At 45.1% G+C, this 22,054-nt stretch overlaps 1 protein-coding gene across 2 annotated transcripts in view; it reads right to left on the bottom strand.

Moving 5' to 3' along the window:
* VPS13C (vacuolar protein sorting 13 homolog C) overlaps positions 1-20,116 on the bottom strand; it is a 355,707-nt gene extending 335,591 nt beyond the window's left edge. For both annotated transcript variants that reach the window (XM_044279821.1, XM_044279822.1), the window contains exon 1: positions 19,864-20,116. In XM_044279821.1, coding sequence (XP_044135756.1) covers positions 19,864-19,960 — 97 coding nt within the window. In that variant the 5' untranslated portion in view covers positions 19,961-20,116. The remainder of the gene's footprint in view (positions 1-19,863) is intronic.
* Between the last annotated feature and the right edge of the window lie 1,938 nt (positions 20,117-22,054).

The raw sequence follows: 22,054 nt of genomic DNA, 5'->3' as shown, positions 1-22,054 counted from the left end.
CCCTTTAAAGAGCTGGTCTCATCTATCCTTGTCTATGGGCCGTCTGAAATGCACTTCGGCTTCAATGACTTAGCCAAGGCCGAGCCGATATGAAATTCCTTTCCGACTCCAAATCTGGCAATCAGAATAAATCCCTGGATCAACGTCCAGTCTCCAGAAACCTAGCATCAATACCCTACAATGGGCAAGTTGCGCTGTGCATTGGAAATAAAAAGCAGACCCTTTGGTTTAATACCGAACAGCCCCTTTAGAGTACCTGCGCACATTGCAGATTATGCTTTGTTCTTCAGCGTGGAAAAAAACAAAAACAAACACAGCATAGTACAGTACCAGTAAAGTGTATGAAATTACACAAATCTCATGTACATTTTGCAGATTTTCAAATTCGCAGCATGTCAATTAGGTTTGTGGTGCTAGCTGCGAATTTCACCCCTTTTAGACTACATGCACACGACCGTATGCGTTTTGCGGTCTGCAAATTGCGGAACCGAGAAAAAGAAAAAAAAAAAAAAAAAAGAAAAAAAGAAAAGAAAAGAAAAAGGGGAACAGGCACAGAAACAATACAAAGTTCTTGTGCATGTTGCCTTATTCAGAACCAGACCAACTGCAGTGTCAAGGTCCCACTTGTCAAGATACACCTACCATAAGACACTTCACCTATCCTTACACCACCCCATGGCTTACATACCTCATAGCACCAACGTTTTGTGATGACAAGAAAAAAAAGAAAAAAAAAAAAAAAAAAAAGTGTACAATATTAAATAAATTTGGAGTCTCTTGGGGACACATCTCTTGGTCTTTACAATTCTCAAAACTGCTGAAAAAGCACAAAGGAGCAATGTTCACATGTTTCAGAGGCTCCATTTTTTGTCTAGTAAGTAAAGTGGGCCCTGAATTGTGCCATTCAGTTCTGTGCTGAATACTGTACTGGTTATTTTTTTTGTTCTGCTCCTCTAATGGAAAACGTTAGATACTAGTTTGCAGCATTTTTTTCCCCCCTGAAGGCTTGGGTGCGGCACTTATGTTTGTTTTCTCCATAGACTTCAGTAGGCTTTTTAATGCACGCACACATTGTAAAAATGCTACAAAAAAATAAATAAAAAAAGCTAGTGTATGTTTGTAAGTGAAACAAATCTACCATAACATGCCCTCATCACACAGCGTTCAAGTGCCTAACAATCAAAGCGATTACTTTCCTGCCTCTCCCATAAACCGGCTCAGCCATTTTCTGTTGCCCGAGGAGGCCTCTGGATTATAATTCTAGAAGTACTGTAAGGACCACAATCATGGAGGTCTGACTCCCCAGCAGAGCAATATGGGAATAGAAGCGGACATTTATAGCAGAAACGTATTAGCCACCAAACTCATACAAGTACAAAGGGCAGCAAACCTGGAAACACATGGACATGAAGAAGAAGATGTTGGTGGCTTTCATGTCTACAACTATAGTGCAGGAGGCCACAAATCCTGGCATCTCTTCACTGAGTCAAGGGACGAGGTCTCAGGTGGAGGATCCCCCTCAAAGACATCCACATACATTCAGCTACGGCCTAGTATAGAACAGTGACCTAAGGGCTTACGGCTCCTGCACACGGCCGCATATCGCGGATCCACAAAACACTAATCCCAGCCGAGTGCATGCCATGCTACCATATTTTTTTTTTTTTAAACTTCTGTAAAAATGTCCTATCCTTTTCCGCAAAACAGACAAGAATAAGACAAGTTTGATTTTTTTGAGGGGCCACAGAACGGATTTGCCGATGCAGACAGCACATGGGTCTGCATCCGATATGAAAGGGTCTGCATCCGATCTGCAAAAAATACAGATTGGATATGGACTGAAACTACAGTTGTTTGATCAGCGATTGTGAGCCAAAACCAAGAGTGGAGCCGACACACCGATTCTACATTTAGAGCCACACCTGGTTTTGGCTCACAATCACTGAACAAACCCTGTCTACATAAAGTCTCCTGCACATGACCGCATCCTTTTTTGCGCAAAAAATGCAGGATGCATATGGACTGCATCTGTATTTTGAGGACCCCCCTGTAATAAAATAAAAAATATATATCGCATTCTTGTCTGCAAAACAGACAAGAATAGGACAGGTTCTATCATTCGCACGGATCCAAACAGCACATGGATGACAACCATGTGCTGTCCTTTTTTTTTCCTCAGATCCATAGAAATGAATGGGTCCATGTAAGAGCCGCAAAAATGTAGATCGGACAAGGACCAAAAATTATGGTCATGAGGCATAAGAGATTTTTGGGAGCAAGCAGCTGTAAGTGTAGGGTAAAGGCCTTGTTACTTATTAAGCTTTTGCTGGCCGAACTCACTGTTTTCATCGGGACCAAATGACAACCTAATGTGTATGGAGGCCTCCCGAGTAGTGATGAGTGAACTTCTGTTTTAAGTTCGGCGTCTAAAGTTCAGCTTCCTGTTAGCGGAGAATGCCGATATGGATTCCGAATTCCGTTGTGGTCCGTGGTAGCGGAATCAATAATCGGCCATTATTGATTCCGCTACCACGGACCACAACAGTATTCGGAATCCATATCGGGATTCTCCGCTAACAGGAAGCCGAACTTTAGACGCCAAACTTAAAACAGAAGTTCACTCATCACTACTCCCGAGACAAGGATTGGATGCACAGAATTTAACGCCAGTCCTTTTGTTTTAAAGCAAGATACTGAAAAAGCTGCTGCCTCTCTCCACATTGGGGCCTGGGACTGATGTGAGTGATGACAATCCCTGTACAGTGCTGCAGAATCTACTGTATATAAAATGAAAGGGTCAAAAAAGGGTTAAAAAAAATTATAATAATAATAATAATAATAATATATAAAAATATTTGATATCAAGTAGAGACATGAAAGTTTTATAAGAAATGGTTCAGTAAAACTTGTAATTTATCAGTTTTCATTCTGGGCTTTAAACTCAAGGAGATGGTCCCATCAGTGATGGACAGCCTTGCCTCTAGGACTGTGGATACAGAGCTACTTTGCATTTTCATCACAACAGGTTCCCTTGAAGTAGTTTAGACCTTGTTGCACTCTGCTTTAGTGCTGAAAGTAGGGTTCCCACCCAGTCAATGAAGAAAGGTTCCCTTTAAGGCCCCTTTCACACGGGCGAGTTTTCCGTGCGGGTGCGATGCGTGTGGTGAACGTATTGCACCCGCACTGAATCCTGACGCATTCATTTCTATGGGGCTGTGCACATGAGCGTTGATTTTTACGCATCACTTGTGTGTTGAGTGAAAAATCGCAGCATGCTCTATATTGTGCGATTTTCACGTGACGCAGGCCCCATAGAAGTGAATGGGGTGCGTGAAAATCGCAAGCATCCGCAAGCAAGTGTGGATGCGGTGCGACTTTCACGCATGGTTGCTAGGTGACAGTCTATTCACTGTATTATTTTCCCTTATAACATGGTTATAAGGGAAAATAATAGCATCCTGAATACAGAATGCATAGTATAATAGTGCTGGAAGGGTTCAATTTTTTTTTTTAACTCACCTTAGTCCACTTGATCGCGAAGCCTGGCATCTTCTTGTGTCTCCTTTGTTGACTAGGACCTGTGGTGAGCATTAAATAGAGGTAAAGGACCTTTGATGACGTCACTACGGTCATCACATGGTACGTCACATGATCTTTTACCATGGTGATTCACCATGGTAAAAGACCATGTGATGACCGGAGTGACGTCAAAGGTCCTTTACCTCTATTTAATGCTCACCACAGGTCCTTGTCAACAAAAGGAGACACAAGGAGATGCCGGGCTTTGCGATCAAGTAGACTAAGGTGAGTTAAAAAAAAAAATTTTTTTTTTTTTTTTTTTTTTTTTTTTTTTTTAACCCCTCTAGTGCTGTTTTACTATGCATTCTGTATTTAGAATGCTATTATTTTCCCTTATAACCATGTTATAAGGGAAAATAATACAATCTTCAGAACATCAATCCCAAGCCCGAACTTCTGTGAAGAAGTTCGGGTTTGGGTACCAAACATGCGATTTTTCTCACGCGAGTGCAAAACGCATGACAATGTTTTGCACTTGCGCGGAAAAAAAATTGCGCATTTTCCCGCAAAGCACCCACCTCTTATCTGGGCAAAAAAAACTGACGCCCGTGTGAAAGAGGCCTAAGGGTTACAAGTGAGGCAATAAACATTAAAGGGGGTTATTTATGATTCAATATATGCCACTTTTTGGTGTATATCTGTTAGGCACCAGCGATGGATGCCCCCAAGTTATGTAAAGGGTTGGCGCCTCTACATAACTTGTCTAAAATCCATACAAAAATTTTCAGACATGGATATTTACCAAGCTAAATGCACAAGAACCTGCATCAAAAACTAAGGTACGCGTTTAACACACACTTTGTCTCGCAGACCGCAACACTGGACGTGTACACTCAGTATCATTGATGCGGACCCTTTGACTTTAATGGGTCCGCGGGCGCCACATACGACCAAAGATAGGGGCCTCAATTATCTTTTGCGGAGTGGAGGCACGGATTGAAAGACTATGGAAGTACCATGAAGCGCTTCCATGGGTTTCTGATCTGTGCCTCCGCATGGCAAAAAGATGCCATCTCTGGCCGTATTTAGCGAATCGTGGAACCCATTCAAGTCAATGGGTCCGCATCTGCAAGCAGAGTGCATGCGGCTGGTGCCTGTGCATTGTGGGCCGCAATTTGCACTGAGCCCAAACAGCGTTAAAGAGGCAGGGATTCATGAGAAAGTGGGTGTAGACCGAGAAGCACTCATTTTTGCAAAGCACGGCAACCAATAGGCAGTGAAGATTTACCGAAAAGTAACTATCAATGCACCATATTTATCACGCAGCGTGAGACACTTCGATAAATAGGGTGTAACTTTACATTGCCTAGTCTAAATATCAGACGGGATTAGCAAATCTGCCCAGTGTATAAATGTTTACTTGTCTCCATGACGGAAATAATCTTCATTATCCCTATACTGTATGTACATCAATATCCTGCTGCTTGAAAAACTAACACAACCCCAATAAGTCAAAAAGCTGACACCAGCACATTTAATGGAGCCATAAAAACCCTGTACGCATCCGAATTTCCGTGCAGATTTATGTGCGTTTCAGCAGCATATCGGCACCAAAATCCGCAATGTCCAATTGCGGATCTGATGCAGTTTTGTCATAGATCTCACCCTTCCATTAAGGCCTCATACACACGGCCGTTGTTTTGGTCCGCATCGGATGCAGACCCATTCACTTTAACGGGGCCGCAAAAGATGTGGACAGCGTTCCGTGGCCACACAAAAATAAATAAAAAAATAACATAACATGTCCTATTCTTGTCCATGCTTTGCGGACAAAAATAGGCATTTATATTAAAGGCTGTCCATGCCCCCCCTGTGTGAGGCGGAGACGGTATGACGTAGCGGAGCAGCTGCGTGGGCGTACCGCACGTCCGCATGGGTGCCGCCCCCCTACCCACCCGCCTCGGCCCGGCGTCTCGGCGTCTCGGCTCCCTCACCTGCCCTACTCGGCAGCCTCCAGCGCGGTCTATTTGAAACTGGCTACCGAGACAGGGAGCTTTCTGTCCTGCTGCCCCGCTGAGTTAAGGAACGGTAGCGAGGTGGACGGCGGTGGCTCCTGGAGTGGCGCTCAGCTGATGCCTATTGATGCCCGCATATAGTAGACCCTAAAGGGGGAGGAAGAAGGGAGAAAAGAAGGAAAAAGAAAAAAAAAAAAAAAAAAAAAAAAAACAAAAAAAAACACCATCGGATGTTGCCTGCTGCGAGTGGGATTGCTGCAAAGTGGGATCGCTGACCACAGATGTGCGGTGGCGGAGAGGCATACATCGGTCGGCAGTGACACACTTGATATATCGGACGACTGCTGAAGACGGGTGAGATCGCCTCTGTGTCAAAGTTATCCATCGTCACCCCCCCCCCCCCCTACTAATCAACGTCTCATGTTCAACGTCTCTAATCCTGTGCGCAAAGATGGCTGTTGTCCAACTTCGATCTATTTGTTGATCATTGACTATCTGGCCAGTCAGGAGCAGGTCTCCGGCATATACTGTTTACGGCTATATGAGACGACCCTGCGATTTCCACGCTACGACTCCCTTGTGAAGTTGTGAAGTTGATGGTTGGGGATGGGGGGGCTGGAACTTTGACATTATCCTGATACAGATGTACGACCTAACTACGTGATCTGCCTTCACGTGGCAGTTTGCCACGATTTCATTTGATCTTAATCTAACCTCTCAACGGTCGCAGCATTTATATATTCCCCTATGGTGATTGCGTATTGACTACGTGGCCGCAGAACGAGTGAAACTACAGGGAACATATAATGAGACTATGGGGATCTATTACCTGATACTCCTCTCTATAACTAACTAATAGGGGCCACTTCCATGTCTTAGTTCGAATAATCCAGTCAAGCTGAGTGCTATCTCCACGGCAACCTGTAGGAGGGGCTACCTCCCCACTACCCCGGGATCTACGGGAAGAATATTATACGCCGACGTTAATCTGGGGCCCTAATTGTTACTGGGTCCAACCAGGGTATATGTGGTGAACGGTGATGGTATTGTGACCCGTATTCTCTATTATTTACTCCACTCGAACCACTGTCTGGAATAGGCGTTTTGCCCTCGTTGTCATTTGCTTTCATATGTTGCCGCAGTCAAGCCGCTGATACTGATTGATTGATTTATAAGATATGCAAATACCTACTGCTGCTTTTGTATACGTATACGTTTATATAGTTATGTACATGTTTATATATTCATATAGACGGGCTTAGACAAATTAATGTCAGGTATATATATGAATTTTTATTTCGCTATTGGATAGATACAACTACAAAATCAGATGCAGAAACAGTATTTGGATACTTGTGATTGGGGGCTATACTGCGAGAGCCATCTGCCTTTGGGATAGTCCACTCCCTTTTTTCCTTTTCTTTTCTTTTTCTTCCTCTCCATCCCTTACTCGCCTTATACGGTGCACCCCCGGCTCGAAAGAGTTGATAATATGCCTCCTAAATATAGTAGGAGATCCGGGGGCACGGGATCCCCTAGGGCGGGCGATGGTAACAGTCCACAGGCTAGAATGGATAAATATCTGAAATCGCCTCCACCTAAACAGAGGGGGGGGAGAAAAATACCCGAACTGGTGGAAACACAGACAGACCCACCAGTACTGGTTGAACAATGTATGAGATTTGATATCATTGAGAATAAACTAGCTGATATATTATCAGTTGTGCAGATCACTAATCAGTCAGTTTTAGATGTCTCCACCACCGTACAGACACTGCAGACTGAGCTTACTCTTATTAGAGAAGATATGAATAAAATTAGGGCCGATATATCAATTGTACACACTGGGTTATCTAAGGTTCAAATAGAACAGCGACAGATGACAAAAAAAATAGAAGAACTGGACAAAGAAAATAAACGGATTAATGCAAGACTAACCGATATGGAGGATAGAGCACGCCGCAATAATCTTAGAATAGTGGGCCTCCCTGAGGGGGTAGAGGGGGGGAACCCTGCGGCGTACATACAAAAATGGCTGACTGAAATGCTAGGACTAGACGGAGATACTCCTGCACTATGTGTGGAGAGAGCACATAGAATTCCTACAAAAAAGACTCCGCCGGGTGGCCCCCCTCGTGCCCTCTTAATTAGGATACTATCCTCCAGTGACAGAGATTGGGTGCTTCGACGCAAGAGGGACTTAGGTGAGACTACCCTCGACGGACACCAGATACAGATATACCCCGACTTCTCTAAGGATACTCAAAGCAAACGTAGGGAGTATTTTGATATCAAGACAAGATTACGGGATGGAAATATCAAATACTCTATGTTATACCCTGCCAAGCTAAGAGTGGTGTACAGAGATACTGTAATGTTTTTCCATTCACCTAGAGAAACTTTAGAATGGTTAGATTCTGTCAGGGTTTAGATGTCGGGTCTTGGTGGCAGGAGACCTGCCCAATGAAGGGGGTGTGGGAACAGAGGGGGCGGCCCATGGACGGATGGGCGAATATGTAAGAGGTTTACAATGATGCTTGGCATCAGTGAACCAGTTAGGGGGATGAGGGGTGGGGGTCAAATGGGGTGGGTGGGCAGTGGGCGGGGGAGGACTCTGGCATGGGTGCGGTTGCCCCTGGGGGGCGATGGACGCCTCCTTTATAACTCATAACATGACTAATAATAGAGTCATGATATGGAATGTGCGTGGACTGGCCGATAGAATAAAACGGGTTGTGGTTTTTGATCTGATTATTCGACACCTCCCTGCAATAGTTGCCCTATTAGAAACGCACGCGACACCCAATATCCCCGGATATCTAATAAAAAGATGGGCGGCGCATCAGTTTCATTCCGGCTTCTCGACATACTCCCGAGGGATCAGTGTGTATGTACATCAAAGCATTGACTTTGTTCTGCTGGACCAGCTGATTGATATAGACGGGAGATATATCTTCCTCTATGCTCAATGGAACGGCAGAAAGTGCGTTCTTGCTTTCCTGTACATCCCGCCTCCGTTTACAATGACAGTCCTAAAACAGCTGGTGCTCTTTATGCATAACATAGAGCGATCGCCGATATTAATATGTGGTGATTTTAACTGCGTACTTGATCCGGCGCTGGATAGAATCTCAGCTGCTCGGAATAGTGCGCAGGGAAAACACGCCCTACTTCGCGGGTTCTGTGAGGAGATAGGATTAATAGATGTTTGGCGATGGCTCTATGGTAACAAACAGGTGTTCTCTTGCTTTAGTAAAGCGTATAGTGCCATGTCCAGGATTGATATGGCCTTGGCTAATGAGCAGATGCTTGATTCCGTTTTAAAAATGACATATGAGGTCCACGGCATATCCGACCACTCACCGATCTTACTAGTGATCAAGACCGGACAACAAGCTGGGATTAGCAGACCGTTTAGATTGAATGAACATTGGTTAACTATACTAAATGACTCTGCAGGGATAGATAGAGAACTTGCGCAATTTTGGCAAGAGAATAATGGCACAGCACATGTCCACTTTGTTTGGGACGCCATGAAGGCATTTATACGCGGGCTCTACTTCTCCAGAATAAAAAAGAAAAAAAATGAATTTTTTGCTGAGCAAAAAAAATTGGAGGCAGATATTTCATATCTGGAGGGTTGTATCCGTGTACGGAATGATGCGAATACGCGCACTAAGTTAAAATCCACTAAAGATCACTACACCATATTCATGAGGAAAAAAGCGCAGAATCAATTATTCTTTAGGGGCTATAAAGATTTTGTGAGGGAGGTACCCCGAGTAAACTACTGGTTTCCATTATAGCGAACCAAAAGCCCCCCCAAAGAATTAGACAAATACTGACGGGTGACGGGCGTAGATTGGAAGGAGGAGTGGAGATGGAGAGAGAGTTTGTTAAGTACTTTGACAGTTTATATCGATCTAGCGTGACAGATTCAGTGACTGAAATAGATGACTATTTAGAACAGGTTAGGATCCCGGTGCTGTCGGACTCGGACTCTGCCCCCTTGAGCGCCCCCATCTCTTTGGAGGAGCTACAGGTGGCCTTGCATGAGACCCGGGGTTCCTCGGTGCCTGGATCGGACGGGCTCCCATTTGGCATATACAAGTGCCATGCGGAGATACTTCTGCCTGGACTGTTACAGGTCCTAAATGAATCTAGCAAATGTGGAAGGCTGCCCCCCTCTCTGACTGAAGCAACGGTCACACTGATCCTTAAGAAAGAGAAAATGGGCAATAAAGTGGAGGATTACCGCCCTATATCGTTGCTTAACGCAGACTATAAAATAGTTGCAAAAGTTCTCTCCAATAGGCTAAAAAAAGTAATAACCCGCCTGGTCCATGTAGATCAGACCGGGTTCATCCCCGGGCGACAGATACAGTCCAACATACGCCGGACCATCCTGAATATTCAGATTGGGGGGGGGGAGGACCGCTCCATCCTGGCATTGGATGCCGCTAAGGCGTTCGATCGGGTGGAGTGGCCCTTCCTCTGGTGCGTTATGCATAGGATGAATCTGGGCCAGGAATTTATTGGATGGGTTAAATTGCTATACAGTGAAGCAACAGCCAGAATCAAGGTTAATGGGGTGCTTACCCCTGCCGTTTCCCTAAAGCGGGGGACACGTCAGGGATGCCCCCTCTCTCCACTTCTCTTCTCAATTTTCATGGAACCCCTCGCCTGCAGAATACGGGCTGAAACCGGTATAGTGGGTTTCGGGGGGAGAGGGACAGATGAGAAGATCTGTCTATACGCAGATGACGTCTTACTCTACCTGAATGACGGATGGAGAAGCGTTCCCGATGTTATGCGGATAACAGAGGAATTCGGCAGAATTGCCGGATATGAGATAAACTGGACAAAGTCTGTACTCTTTCCCCTGAACCGGATGCCGCCCCTGAATGATCTTAGGATCAGAATCATTGCCCCTACAGACCATTTAGATTACCTTGGGATAAAAATCAGTAATACCATTATGGATTATAATAAGCTAAACATTACCCCTTTAGTTGTGAAGATAAAAAAAAAATAAGGGTATGGCAGAAACTTCCGCTTTCGCAGATTAACAGGATTGCGCTAATTAAAATGATTCTGTTGCCTTGGATACTGTACACGGTTAGTTCCTGTCCAGCTTGGATTGAGGACAGTGTTTTCAATTTGATTGACCGCTTGATAAATGACCTGATATGGGGCAGAAAGAGGGTCCGCATTAAATTACAATATTTGCGAATGCTGCCAAGTAATGGTGGCCTAGGCTTACCCCACTTCCAAATTTACTACCTGTGTGCACAGCTACAATGGTGTGTTAATACTGGGGACGGAGCACTACTATCCCATATCCTAGGTCAACGCCAACAGCATGCAAACAATATTTTTAGTACACTCGAAACTGGGCTGTTTCAGCGCGCAGACTACTGCTGCCCCATTGGGGCCGCGCTACAGAAATCCTGGAATAAAATTAAGGCACTTATTCAGGCCCCCCAAATTCTGGACTTCTCCCCGTTATGGGATAACCCCGTGTTAACAGAATTCGGGATACTTAACGAAAATGAATATTGGACTCGTAGAGGTATCACATTAATTTCACATATATACACGAAAGGGAAAATTAAATCAATAGGAGAATTGACACAACGGACACCAATAACTGCATTAGAGCACTATAGATACTGCCAATTACAACACGCATTAGTAAGCACACTTAAAAAAACACCTTTGACAAGTTTCACGCAGGGGTTTCTATTATTTTGTTACAACATCGTAGGTAATAAAGTTAAGATTTCACTAATATATAGGAGATTTATTGAGGAATTAAGCTCCATCACTAAATTTAAAAGTGTAGATAAATGGAAGACGGACATTGGGGATTGTAACCCCCTACAGTGGCGGGAAATATACCAAAATATTAAGAAGGCTTCCCTTTCACGACAACACCGATTGATACAATTCAAAATAATACATCGCCTATACGTTACCCCGAGTCTCTTATCCAAAATGTACAGTAATAAGGGTCAGGAGTTTAGCTGCCTGAAATGCTCCTTTGCAGCCGCAGGGTTTGTACACATGCTGTGGGACTGCCCTGCCATTAGGACCTTTTGGGGCAATATATTCCAGACCATGGCGGTAAACTGTAGGAATAACCCCCCTTTTACTATCCAAGTAGCTATACTTGGACTCTTTCCCTCCGAGTACAAAAATAGTACCACCAAAAAAGAACAGGCGTACTGGTTGAAGGGACTTCTTTTGGCCAAGGTGATAATTCTGAGACAGTGGGTGAAAGATAGACCTCCTATAATAAATGAATGGCAAAGCTTAATGACCAGAATAACACACTTCGAGGATATGAAACGACGTGGGGTGAGAAATGCCATATGAATGGGCGTATACAGAGGGGAAATGGCGGGAGGAAACACTCTGATTGGAACCTATTGACCATCTACTACTGTGACTAGTACTTCACCATAATTTAATAAACTACTTGCATTCTTATATAATAAACTCCATCGGCACTGTCCACACTAGATGGAATTGATAAAATGCTCGGAGAAATACCCCAGAAAGGAGTAGGGAGACCTCGCCGCCCCACGTGGTGGCCGCACCAATGCCAGACGGGACGGGTGGGGGGATGATGAGGGGGGGGGATGGTTTTTCTGGGTTTTGACATTCATGCCAGAGAATTGACGCAAAAATTGAGTTATTCTATTATAGATGTGCTTCTACATATGCATGCTCTCTGGTATGGAAGCGATATACTGTTTTAAATGATTCGATACATGTGTGTATTTTTGTGATTAGCTATCTGTTTTATTTTGTTTATATTTGGAAAAAAAAAAACAATAAAGATATATTTATATAAAAAAAAAAAAAAAAAGGCTGTCCATGCCGTTACGCAAATTGCGGAACGCGCACGGACGTCATCCGTGTTTTGGGGATCCGCAATTTGCGGACTGCAAAACACACCACGGTCGCGTGAAAGAGGCCTAAAAAGGATGAAATCCACAGCTAAAACCTACAAACATAAATCGGCGTGCTATTTTTTCTGAAATCCGTGGGGCCGGTCGGTTTCTGCATGGACAAAATCTGCAAAGCATCCATGAGATTTCTGTAATCTCATACACTTTGCGGTTTCTCTGCACAGGAATCCACGCAGAACAACCGCAATGTCAGTTAATTCATTCAAATAGGGCTGAAAGCACACGATTTCTGCAAGCCCCATTCAGGTGAATGGAACAGATTTACAGTTGTGGAATTTTCTTCAACAAAACCCGCAGCGGACATGTGATGAGCCAGGTGACGGACCGCCGTTCAGCACGCGTGATAATAGGCTGTAGTAAGAGCATAATGGGAGTGAAGGAATGCCTTTTTCACCATGCCTCAGGGGATGTTCAGAATATCCAAGGCTTTATGACTGACAATTCAGTTGCAGGTGTCATATCCAATTTTGTCTAAATGTGAAATGCAATTACACTTTGTGGGGGGATTATTTTTTTTTCAACATCAGGAATTATCACTAGAAAAGTATTACTCTACAATGAATAGGGCATTGCTATTGCAGGGTGAAATATACTGTATGGTCCTTTGTATTAGGACAATACAGTCCTAAAAATAAATAAATACCCCCCACGCTTTACAGCCTCCAAATTCCACATATATGCACCTGAACGTTGATTGGGTCCCCATCCCCGGCTCAATGGGGACGCAAAACAGGCTGACAGCACTCCGTATGCTGTCCGCTTCTATTGCTCCATTCCGTGGCCCCGAAAATAAATTAATAATAATAATAATAATAATAAATGAACATGTCCTGTTTTGCGGACAAGAATAGGCATTTCTATTATAGGCGGCTTGTTTCGTTCTGTAAAGGGCTTGTGCACACAGCCGTAGCCTTTTTTTTTTTTTTTTGCGGTCCACAAACTGCGGATCTGCAAAACACAGATACCGGCCGTGTGTGTTCCACATTTTGCAAAACGGGAGCATCCTGCCGTCTATAGAACGGTCCTATCCTTGTCAGTAAAACAGAATGGACATGTGCATGTTTTGTGGCCCCACTGAAGTGCATGGGTTCGCATCAGGCCTGCCAAAAATGTACACGACTTAGTGGAGTGCTTCACCCATATGTGGAAAGCATACAATAGGCAATGCCATGCGAGAGAACTGAAAGTAACAAACCTTTATGGTCAATGTTTCCCAGTTATGTTATTATATTACACTATTAGGGCTCATGCACACGACTGTATCCATTTTGCGGTCCACAAATTGCAACTCCGCAAAACACAGATACCGGCCATGTAAATGCCACATTTTCCCGTTCCGCACATCATGCCTTATATAAATAAAAATTCCTATTCTTGTCTGTAAAATGGACACGTTCTTTTTTTGCTGGACTGAAATGAATGACGCATAAAAATGTGGATCTGATCCTGACAGAAAATATGGTAGGTAATCTTATGTAAAGATTACCTATTAATCCTAGTGGTCAGTTGGCAAGATCATGCCCACTTGCTGTGTACAGTATGTCACCTTGCTACCTAAAGGCAAAACTAAGTAACATTCTAAGGCTACTTTCACACTTGCGTTCGCAATTCCGCTCGTGAGCTCCGTTTGAAGGAGCTCACGAGCGGACGCGAACGCCTCCGTCCAGCCCTGATGCAGTCTGAATGGACGCGGATCCGCTCAGACTGCATCAGCCTGGCGGCGTTCAGCCTCCGCTCCGCTCGCCTCCGCACGGACAGGCGGACAGCTGAACGCTGCTTGCAGCGTTCGGGTGTCCACCTGGCCGTGCGGAGGCGTGCGGATCCGTTCAGACTTACAATGTAAGTCAATGGGAACGGATCCGCTTGAAGATGAGCCCATATGGCTCAATCTTCAAGCGGATCCGTCCCCCATTGACTTTACATTGAAAGTCTGAACGGATCCGCTCAGGCTACTTGCGAACTTAGAAATTTTTCTAAGTTATTAATGCAGACGGATCCGTACTGAACGGAGCCTCCGTCTGCATTAATATGATCGGATCCGTTCAGATCAAGCGCAAGTGTGAAAGTAGCCTAAACTTTCTAATTTTCTTTAAAAAATAAAATTCTTACTATTATTTTGCTGCAAAGTCTAAATAAACAGATTTGCATTAGTAAAAGCTATTAATGCAGTCTGGATCTTAAACATTTTTATATTTAGGCACTTGTTTTGGTAATGCGTATATTGAAGAGGCTAGTCCACAAAAAAATATTTAGCATCTATCATCAATATATGGATGAGCCCTGGAGCCTGATCACTAGAATGAACCATGTTGCTGGGGCTGACAGAGACAACCGAGCCTGCACTCACCTATCTCTGTCAATTCCAGGCTTCGAGTAGAACAACAGGGGGCATGTGTGACCACCATTACATCTCCTCTTTCACAAGGGCTCAGGACCACTGCTCTAGTGACTGGTGGACCTCTCAATGGGATCACACAGGGAGGAAGGAAAGAGTCCACAGCAGGGGAGGGAAAGGAGATCACACGTTTGTATTAGTAAATAGAATAAAAAGTCTGTATATAAATGAAGCTGTGAAGGATACATGAGAGCTAGTGAAGGCAGGAGCATCCTTGGCACACAGACAGAAAACTCAAACTATGAGCAGGTTGCAAACTGAATATCATTGAAGGAATGAAAATTGCAGCCTGAAACACAACATTTTTAACCTAAGGCCAACCACTTACATAAGTAAGAATCATTTCGTCCACAGTGTTTAAGTCCCAGTTAAACGTGAACTTAACCATCAGATGGATTTTGCAAAAAAGTAAATATGGCCATAATATGCAAACACAGCCTAAGGCTGGGTTCACACGGGCGTGTCCGGATTAGGTCCGGATGCGTCCCGGTGTATTGCGGCAAACCCGCGCGATTGGGTACGCAATTGCAGTCAGTTTTGACTGCGATTGCGTTCCGATGTTCAGTGTTTATCACGCGGGTGCAATGTGTTTTGCACTCGCGTGATAAAAAACCGACTGTGGTACCCAGACCCGAACTTCTTCACAGAAGTTCAGGTTTGGGTTAGTTGTAGTGTAGATTGTATTATTTTCCCTTATAACATGGTTATAAGGGAAAATAATAGCATTCTGAATACAGAATGCTTAGTACAAGGGCAATTGAGGGTTAAAAAAATAAAAAATAAATTAACTCACCTTGTCCTCTTCATCGCGCAGTTCCCGGTCTCTTCTGATGAGCTGTCGGCTAAAGGACCTTTGGTGACGTCAGATCACATGCTCCAATCACATGGTACATCACCGTGGTGATGTACCATGTGATTGGAGCATGTGATCTGACGTCACCAAAGGTCCTTTAGCCGACAGCTCATCAGAAGAGACCGGGAACTGCGCGATGAAGAGGACAAGGTGAGTTAATTTATTTTTTATTTTTTTAACCCTCAATTGCCCTTGTACTAAGCATTCTGTATTCAGAATGCTATTATTTTCCCTTATAACCATGTTATAAGAGAAAATAATACAGTGAATAGACTGTCACCTAGCAACCATGAGTGAAAAGCTTGCGGATGCTTGCGATTTTCACTCAGCCCCATTCATTTCTATGGGGCCTGTCCTGCGTTACAAACGCAGAATATAGAGCATGCTGCGATTTTAAAGCATTGCAGAAGTGATGCGTGAAAAAAATCGCTCATGTGCACAGCCCCATAGAAATGAATGGTGCCGGATTCAGTGCGGGTGCAATACGTTCACCTACCGCATTGCACCCGCGCGGAAATCTCGCCCGTGTGAACTCAGCCTAAGGCCTCTTGCACACGAACGTGTGCTGGCCACGCCCGTGCTGCGAACCGCAGATTGCGGGTGCTTCCATGGGGTTCCAGTCCGTGCTTCCACACCGTATCTCAAGGTTTGCAGAGATAGTGAATCCGCATCCATGATACAGAATGCACACGGCCGGTGTGCCGATTATTGCGGACCAGTCGTATGCGGGCTGCAATACGGCCTCGGGGGACACACGGTGGTGTACAAGAGGCCTAAGTGTGCCTGTAGCACCTAGCTGAATTCTGACACCCTTTGGCCTCATGCACACGGCCACTGTTTTGGTCCACATCCGAGCAGCAGTATTTGCGGCTCGAATGCGGACCCATTCACTTAAATGGGGCCGCAAAAGATGCAGACAGCGCTCCATGTGCTGTCCGCATCCGTTGCTCCGTTCCGTGGTCCACAAAAAAAAAAAAAAAAAAAAAATTATATATATTATATTATATCCTGTCCTATTCTTGTCTGTTTTGCGGACAAGAATAGGCAGTTATATTAATGGCTTTCCGCGCCATTCCGCAATTTGCAAACCGCAAAACACACAGTGGTCATGTGCAGGTAGCCTTTAGTGTATTTTTGGGCGATTTTGCTTCTCTGTGCGTTTCTCAAGTTAAAAGCATTGAAGTATGACGTTAAACTGCATGTGTGGGTCACTACTGCTAGGTGTGCAGATGGTTTGAGAAAACCATTTCAAATAGAGAAAAAAAAAAAAAAAAAAAAAAAAAGACCCAAAAGTATTACGTTTTTAACATAAAAACCATTTGGCATAAAAAACATAAGGCTGGAATTTATCAAGTCCTGCAGTTCAGAATTCTGGCTTAAAGAATCTGTAAAAGAGGGCTTTTGCTACTTTTTAAGATAAAGTTCATACTTCAGTTATTTGGTCAGTGATTTCCATCAGTTAGGGCTCATTCACATGACCGCAATTCAGAAGGTCAGAGCAGAGGCACGGAAACACACAGCACAAGCACTGCGGAGCACTTCCGTGGGGTTTCTGTCCGCGTCTCTGCACCACAAAAAATAGATAAATAAATAGAACATTTTCTATTTTTTTTGGTGCAAACGAATCCCAATCCCATTCAAGTTGAATGGGTCTGGATCCATTGTGGCAGCCACATTGATGGTGCCCGTGCATTGGGGACTGTAAATTACTGGTTTTGGCTCACAATAGCTGATGTGGAACTGCAAAACACGGATAGCGGCAGCGTGCATTTTGCATAACGGAACATCCTGCCCTCTATAGAACTGTCCTATCATTGTCCGTAATACAGATAAGAATAGCATGTGCTATATCTGCTTGCAGAGCCACGGAATGGATATACGGATGTAGACAGCGCATGGTGTGCTGTTCGCAACTTTTGCCGCCCCACTGAAGTCCGCATCTGACCCTCAAAAAATGTGGATCGGATGTGGACTAAAACAACGGTCATGTGCGTGAGGCCTTAGAATAGATTTTAATAAGGGTCTTTGAAATTCTTTTTAGCCTTAGTTGGGGGGGGGGGGGGGGAGAATTACTATTAGGAAGCTGCGGTTATTCTCCTGTACAGCTGTCCCTCTTGAACCCAAAAAAAGTACTTTGGACATAATTTGAAGGAGATGCCAACAGATGGCATACAGACTGGCACGTTCTGGTTTGAATATTGCCCTAGAGCGAGATTACTACTAAGCTAGAGGAATTCTAAGAAGCGCCTCTTGTCCGGATATTTACTTCTCAGCATCCACTATACAAACCTGTCACCCATCAACTGATAAAAAACAGTTTAACTCATTTAGTTCCTTCGGGGAAGATCTTCACTAAACCGGTTCAAGTGACTTCAAGGAATCCCTCTGGATAAGGTGTCAGAGCGCAGGTTTACCTGTGGTGACCCATAAACAGTCATTTCCTAATACTATGCCTCCACAGGAATAGAGCTTTTAAAGGGGTTCTCCAGGCTTTAAAAATAAAAATATCCATCAGTATTCTGAAGATAATGTGGTCTTACTTACCCCTCTGTCGGGCCCCCAATTCCACCGTCTCCTCTGCGCTGCGTTCCAGCAGCTGAGAAACACATCTGGTGGCTTTCTTTAAGCCCGGAGAACCCCTTTAAGGGCAATATCACATGAGAAAATAAGGGAAACACTCTCCGTGCGACAGCTGTATTCCCAGCCTGAACCCCGCTCCCGTCAGGCAATGACTTAAGCCTCATGCACATATGTCTTTTGCGGTCCGCAAATCGCGGGTCTGCAAAACACAGACACGGCCGTGTGCATACTGCCATTTTCTTTTTCACTTCAATAGAAATGTCCTATCCTTGTCCGGAAAATGAACATGAATAGGGCTTTTTTGTCCCATTGTAATGAATGGGTCTGCATCCGATCTACGGTCGTGTGTATGAGCCCTTAGGAGTCGATAATTATGATTCTGCGAGATCACGTCAGAGGAGCGGTGTTCATTCCGGGATATGTAGCCCTGACACACAGGTTTCCCCAGGCTGAATATGCACTTGTGAAGTTAGCCAAGGGCGTATTCACAAGATGCCTTTGGGCACCCATCTGAGAATCACCTGCCAAAAACTGCATGCCATGTTAGTGAAGCAGTTTTAATGAGCGTTGCAGGCTACGAGTGATGACGTAATGTACTGGCACGCCAGAACATACAGCACATGACTGCTGAAGCCTCCGATTGGCTGCAGTGCTCACATGCTGGTATGGCACATAATCACTGGCAGACTGTAAACAATCGGGGGAGATTTACTTCAGTCCTGGACGCAAAGAATGAAGATACACTCAGGGGCATAGCTATACGGGAAGCGGCTGCGTTGGGGCCCTGACCCAGAAGGGGCCCATCCAGGAGGAAGAGGACTAAAAAAAAAAAATTGTCAGGGCCCCCTCAACAGTATTACACAACAAAATTATATACAGTGACAGTATAGAAAACGGATGGAACAGCTGCCGGCCTGGTCTGAGAGAGCGATCTTTACAGGAACGGGGGCGGCATGAATGGAAGGGGTTGCAAAAAAAATTACCGGGGGAGGGGGGCCACAGTCATTTCTAGCTACACCACTGGATACACTAAATATAATAATAAAGGTGGTCTTTTTACAGCATGCTCCATTCACTTTTATGGGAGATCTGGGAACAGCCGAGCAACTGTGCATGCTGGGAGTTGTAGTTTTAAAAACAGTTGGACTTTTGAAGATTTCTGACGCTACACAGTGGGATATGTCTGAGGCACACGTCAGGCGTGATGTGAACAGAGCCCAACATTGCTACTGGACAGCGCGGCACATATAGCGGACGTAGAGGCGTCGTAGCTGGCATATGTATGACCCCTGGAACTATATGCCATGTCACAGCACATACTTTCCTGCTCTCCAGCAATGTTCCTCTGGCATGGCCCATAACCATGGTGAGAGGGGCATGTGTCAGCCATTAACCCCATGCCACGGGCATTCTGTCAGGTCCCTGCACACAGGACCCCAAGACCTGGCTGAACAGAAGATATAGGACAACAGCAGACATGGTCTATATTCACACTACACGACAGAAGCAGCACATGCGTCTTACCCCCCCAGATCCCCAGCTTTAACTGGGACCTGTCCAGATTCTCCACGTAATCCCCCAGGAACCTGTTCAGCAGATCTGCCACCACAGACTCCAACATGACTGCCCGAGAAGGTGCGAGCCCTCAGCGCAGGAGACGAGCAGACTACTGTGGGCAGGCTGTCACTGCTGTCAGTCTGTCAGGCATGCCCAGCACTGGGACAGCGCTATACGCCATTATCAGGTAGGAGGAGAGCTCCTTCTATTTCCTACTGGCCTAAAGCCGCTCTTATCTTATGACGTCACGCCCACGTGACCAGACTGATGAGGGAGGAGTCAGTGTGTTGTTGTGCCGGCCGGGGTCGCTGGGCAGTGGCTGCAGCTGCTGGGGGGCCACACTGTTTGCTGGGTCGGCATCAGTACCCTGCACAGACTGAGGGTGCAGTGTGGGCTGCAATGCTCTGCAGGGTCCTACCACTCTGAGATGCAATGACCAGCAATTGATTTTATGCTGTGCAGGGACTTGAGACCCTGTGTGCATTCATTGGGATGGACTAGGTGCTATACGTGACCTGGAATGCAGTGCTTGCAGGTTATGGGTGCGATGATCTGTGTAGACTGAGGACTGGGCGCAGTGGGATGCAGTGCTCTTCAGGAACTGAGAGCATGCATGGGATAGGCATAAGGCCATCCTTCATATAAGATAGGGCCAGGGGCTATCCATAGTATTCAGTATATTGGGCAGACTAGATGGGCCAAATGGTTCTATGTCTATGTAATGCCCTGCAGGGACAGGATCTAATGGTGAATGGATAAGGGCCCATGCAGACGGCCGTAGTGCTTTTGCGGATCTGCAAAACACGGATACGGGCTGTGTGCGTTCCGCAACCATAATAGAAAATGCCTATTCTTATCCGTGATTGCATGCTCTATCTTTTCCACAGAGCTGCTAAAGGGAATCACAGAGGCGGCCCTATTGAAATGAATAGGTCCACACCCATTCTGCAAAATTGCAGAACGGATGAGGACTCATTCATACGGCCTTATGAATGAGCCTTAACAGTGAAACGATCCTCGGCACTCCAGTGCTTGGTAGCTATGGCAACGACCGTAAGTTTATTTCGCCCTCCGGGAATGCAGTGGGTACACTGGGGGGCAATGTTCTGTATTAACTGGGATCTTTGTGGACTGGGATGTATTTTTCAGCAGTGAAGGGACTCTTGGAGCAATAGCTGAAATGATCTGCAGGGACAGGGTCTCTCCTCCTAGCAGTGGCGGATTAAGTGCATGATAGGCCCGGGACTATCTACCCAATTCGGGGTCCCCCACCCCCTCCATTTTAGTTTGTTTTTTTTCTGTATGAAGAGGCTGCGGTGCTTCGTAAGCGCCAAAGTCTCTTCCTAGGCCATATGACATCGTTCACATGGTCTAGGTGCAGCTCTGTCCCATCTATATGATTGGGTCTGAGCTGTAATACCAAGCGCAGGGCTATCAAATGGACAGCGCTGAGCTTGGTAAGGAGCAAAGAGGCTGCGACGCTCACTGGGACATCGCGGTCTCCTCAAACAGCTGATTGGTGGGAGTACCAGGAGTCTGACCCCCACCATCTCATAACTCTCTGACTACAGGTGTCATAGATGTTACCTGCAGTCCTATGTAACACCCCACATAACACAGTGAACTATTGTGTTATGTGGGGTGTTACATAGGACTGCATGGAACATCTACTACATTATCTGCACACAGAAAGTTATCACTGTTATCTGGGCTTTTACATAGGACTGCAGGTGACAAATTTTAGTTGACAAATACATACGATTGTGATAAAAAAAATACTTGAAGGAGAAGATGAGACGTAGGTCACAGTAGTGAGCCAGCTCTACATATAGGGGAATACAGCACCACATACCTGTTACATCCAGTGACATCTCCTGTCATGTAGATCTTCTCTTTCCTCTTCTCCTCCGTTTGACCCAGACCGCCATGACTAATTCTTTCACCCGCATCTCGTCTCTGCAGAGTTTGTTACACAGACACATTAGAGTTCTCATAATTGGAGTCATTTATCAAACTGGTGTAAAGAACTGGCTTAGGTGCCCATAGCAACCAATCAGATTCCACCTTTCATTTTCCAAAGGAGCTGTCAAAAATAAAAGGTAGAATCTGTTGCAATTGGTAACTAAGCCAGTTCTACTTTACACCAGTTTGATAAATT

The sequence above is a fragment of the Bufo gargarizans genome, chromosome 2 (assembly GCF_014858855.1).
Source record: "Bufo gargarizans isolate SCDJY-AF-19 chromosome 2, ASM1485885v1, whole genome shotgun sequence".
Classification (NCBI taxonomy): domain Eukaryota; kingdom Metazoa; phylum Chordata; class Amphibia; order Anura; family Bufonidae; genus Bufo; species Bufo gargarizans.
The sequence above is the reverse complement of the archived record's forward strand: the minus strand, read 5'-3'. Positions and strand labels throughout refer to the sequence as shown.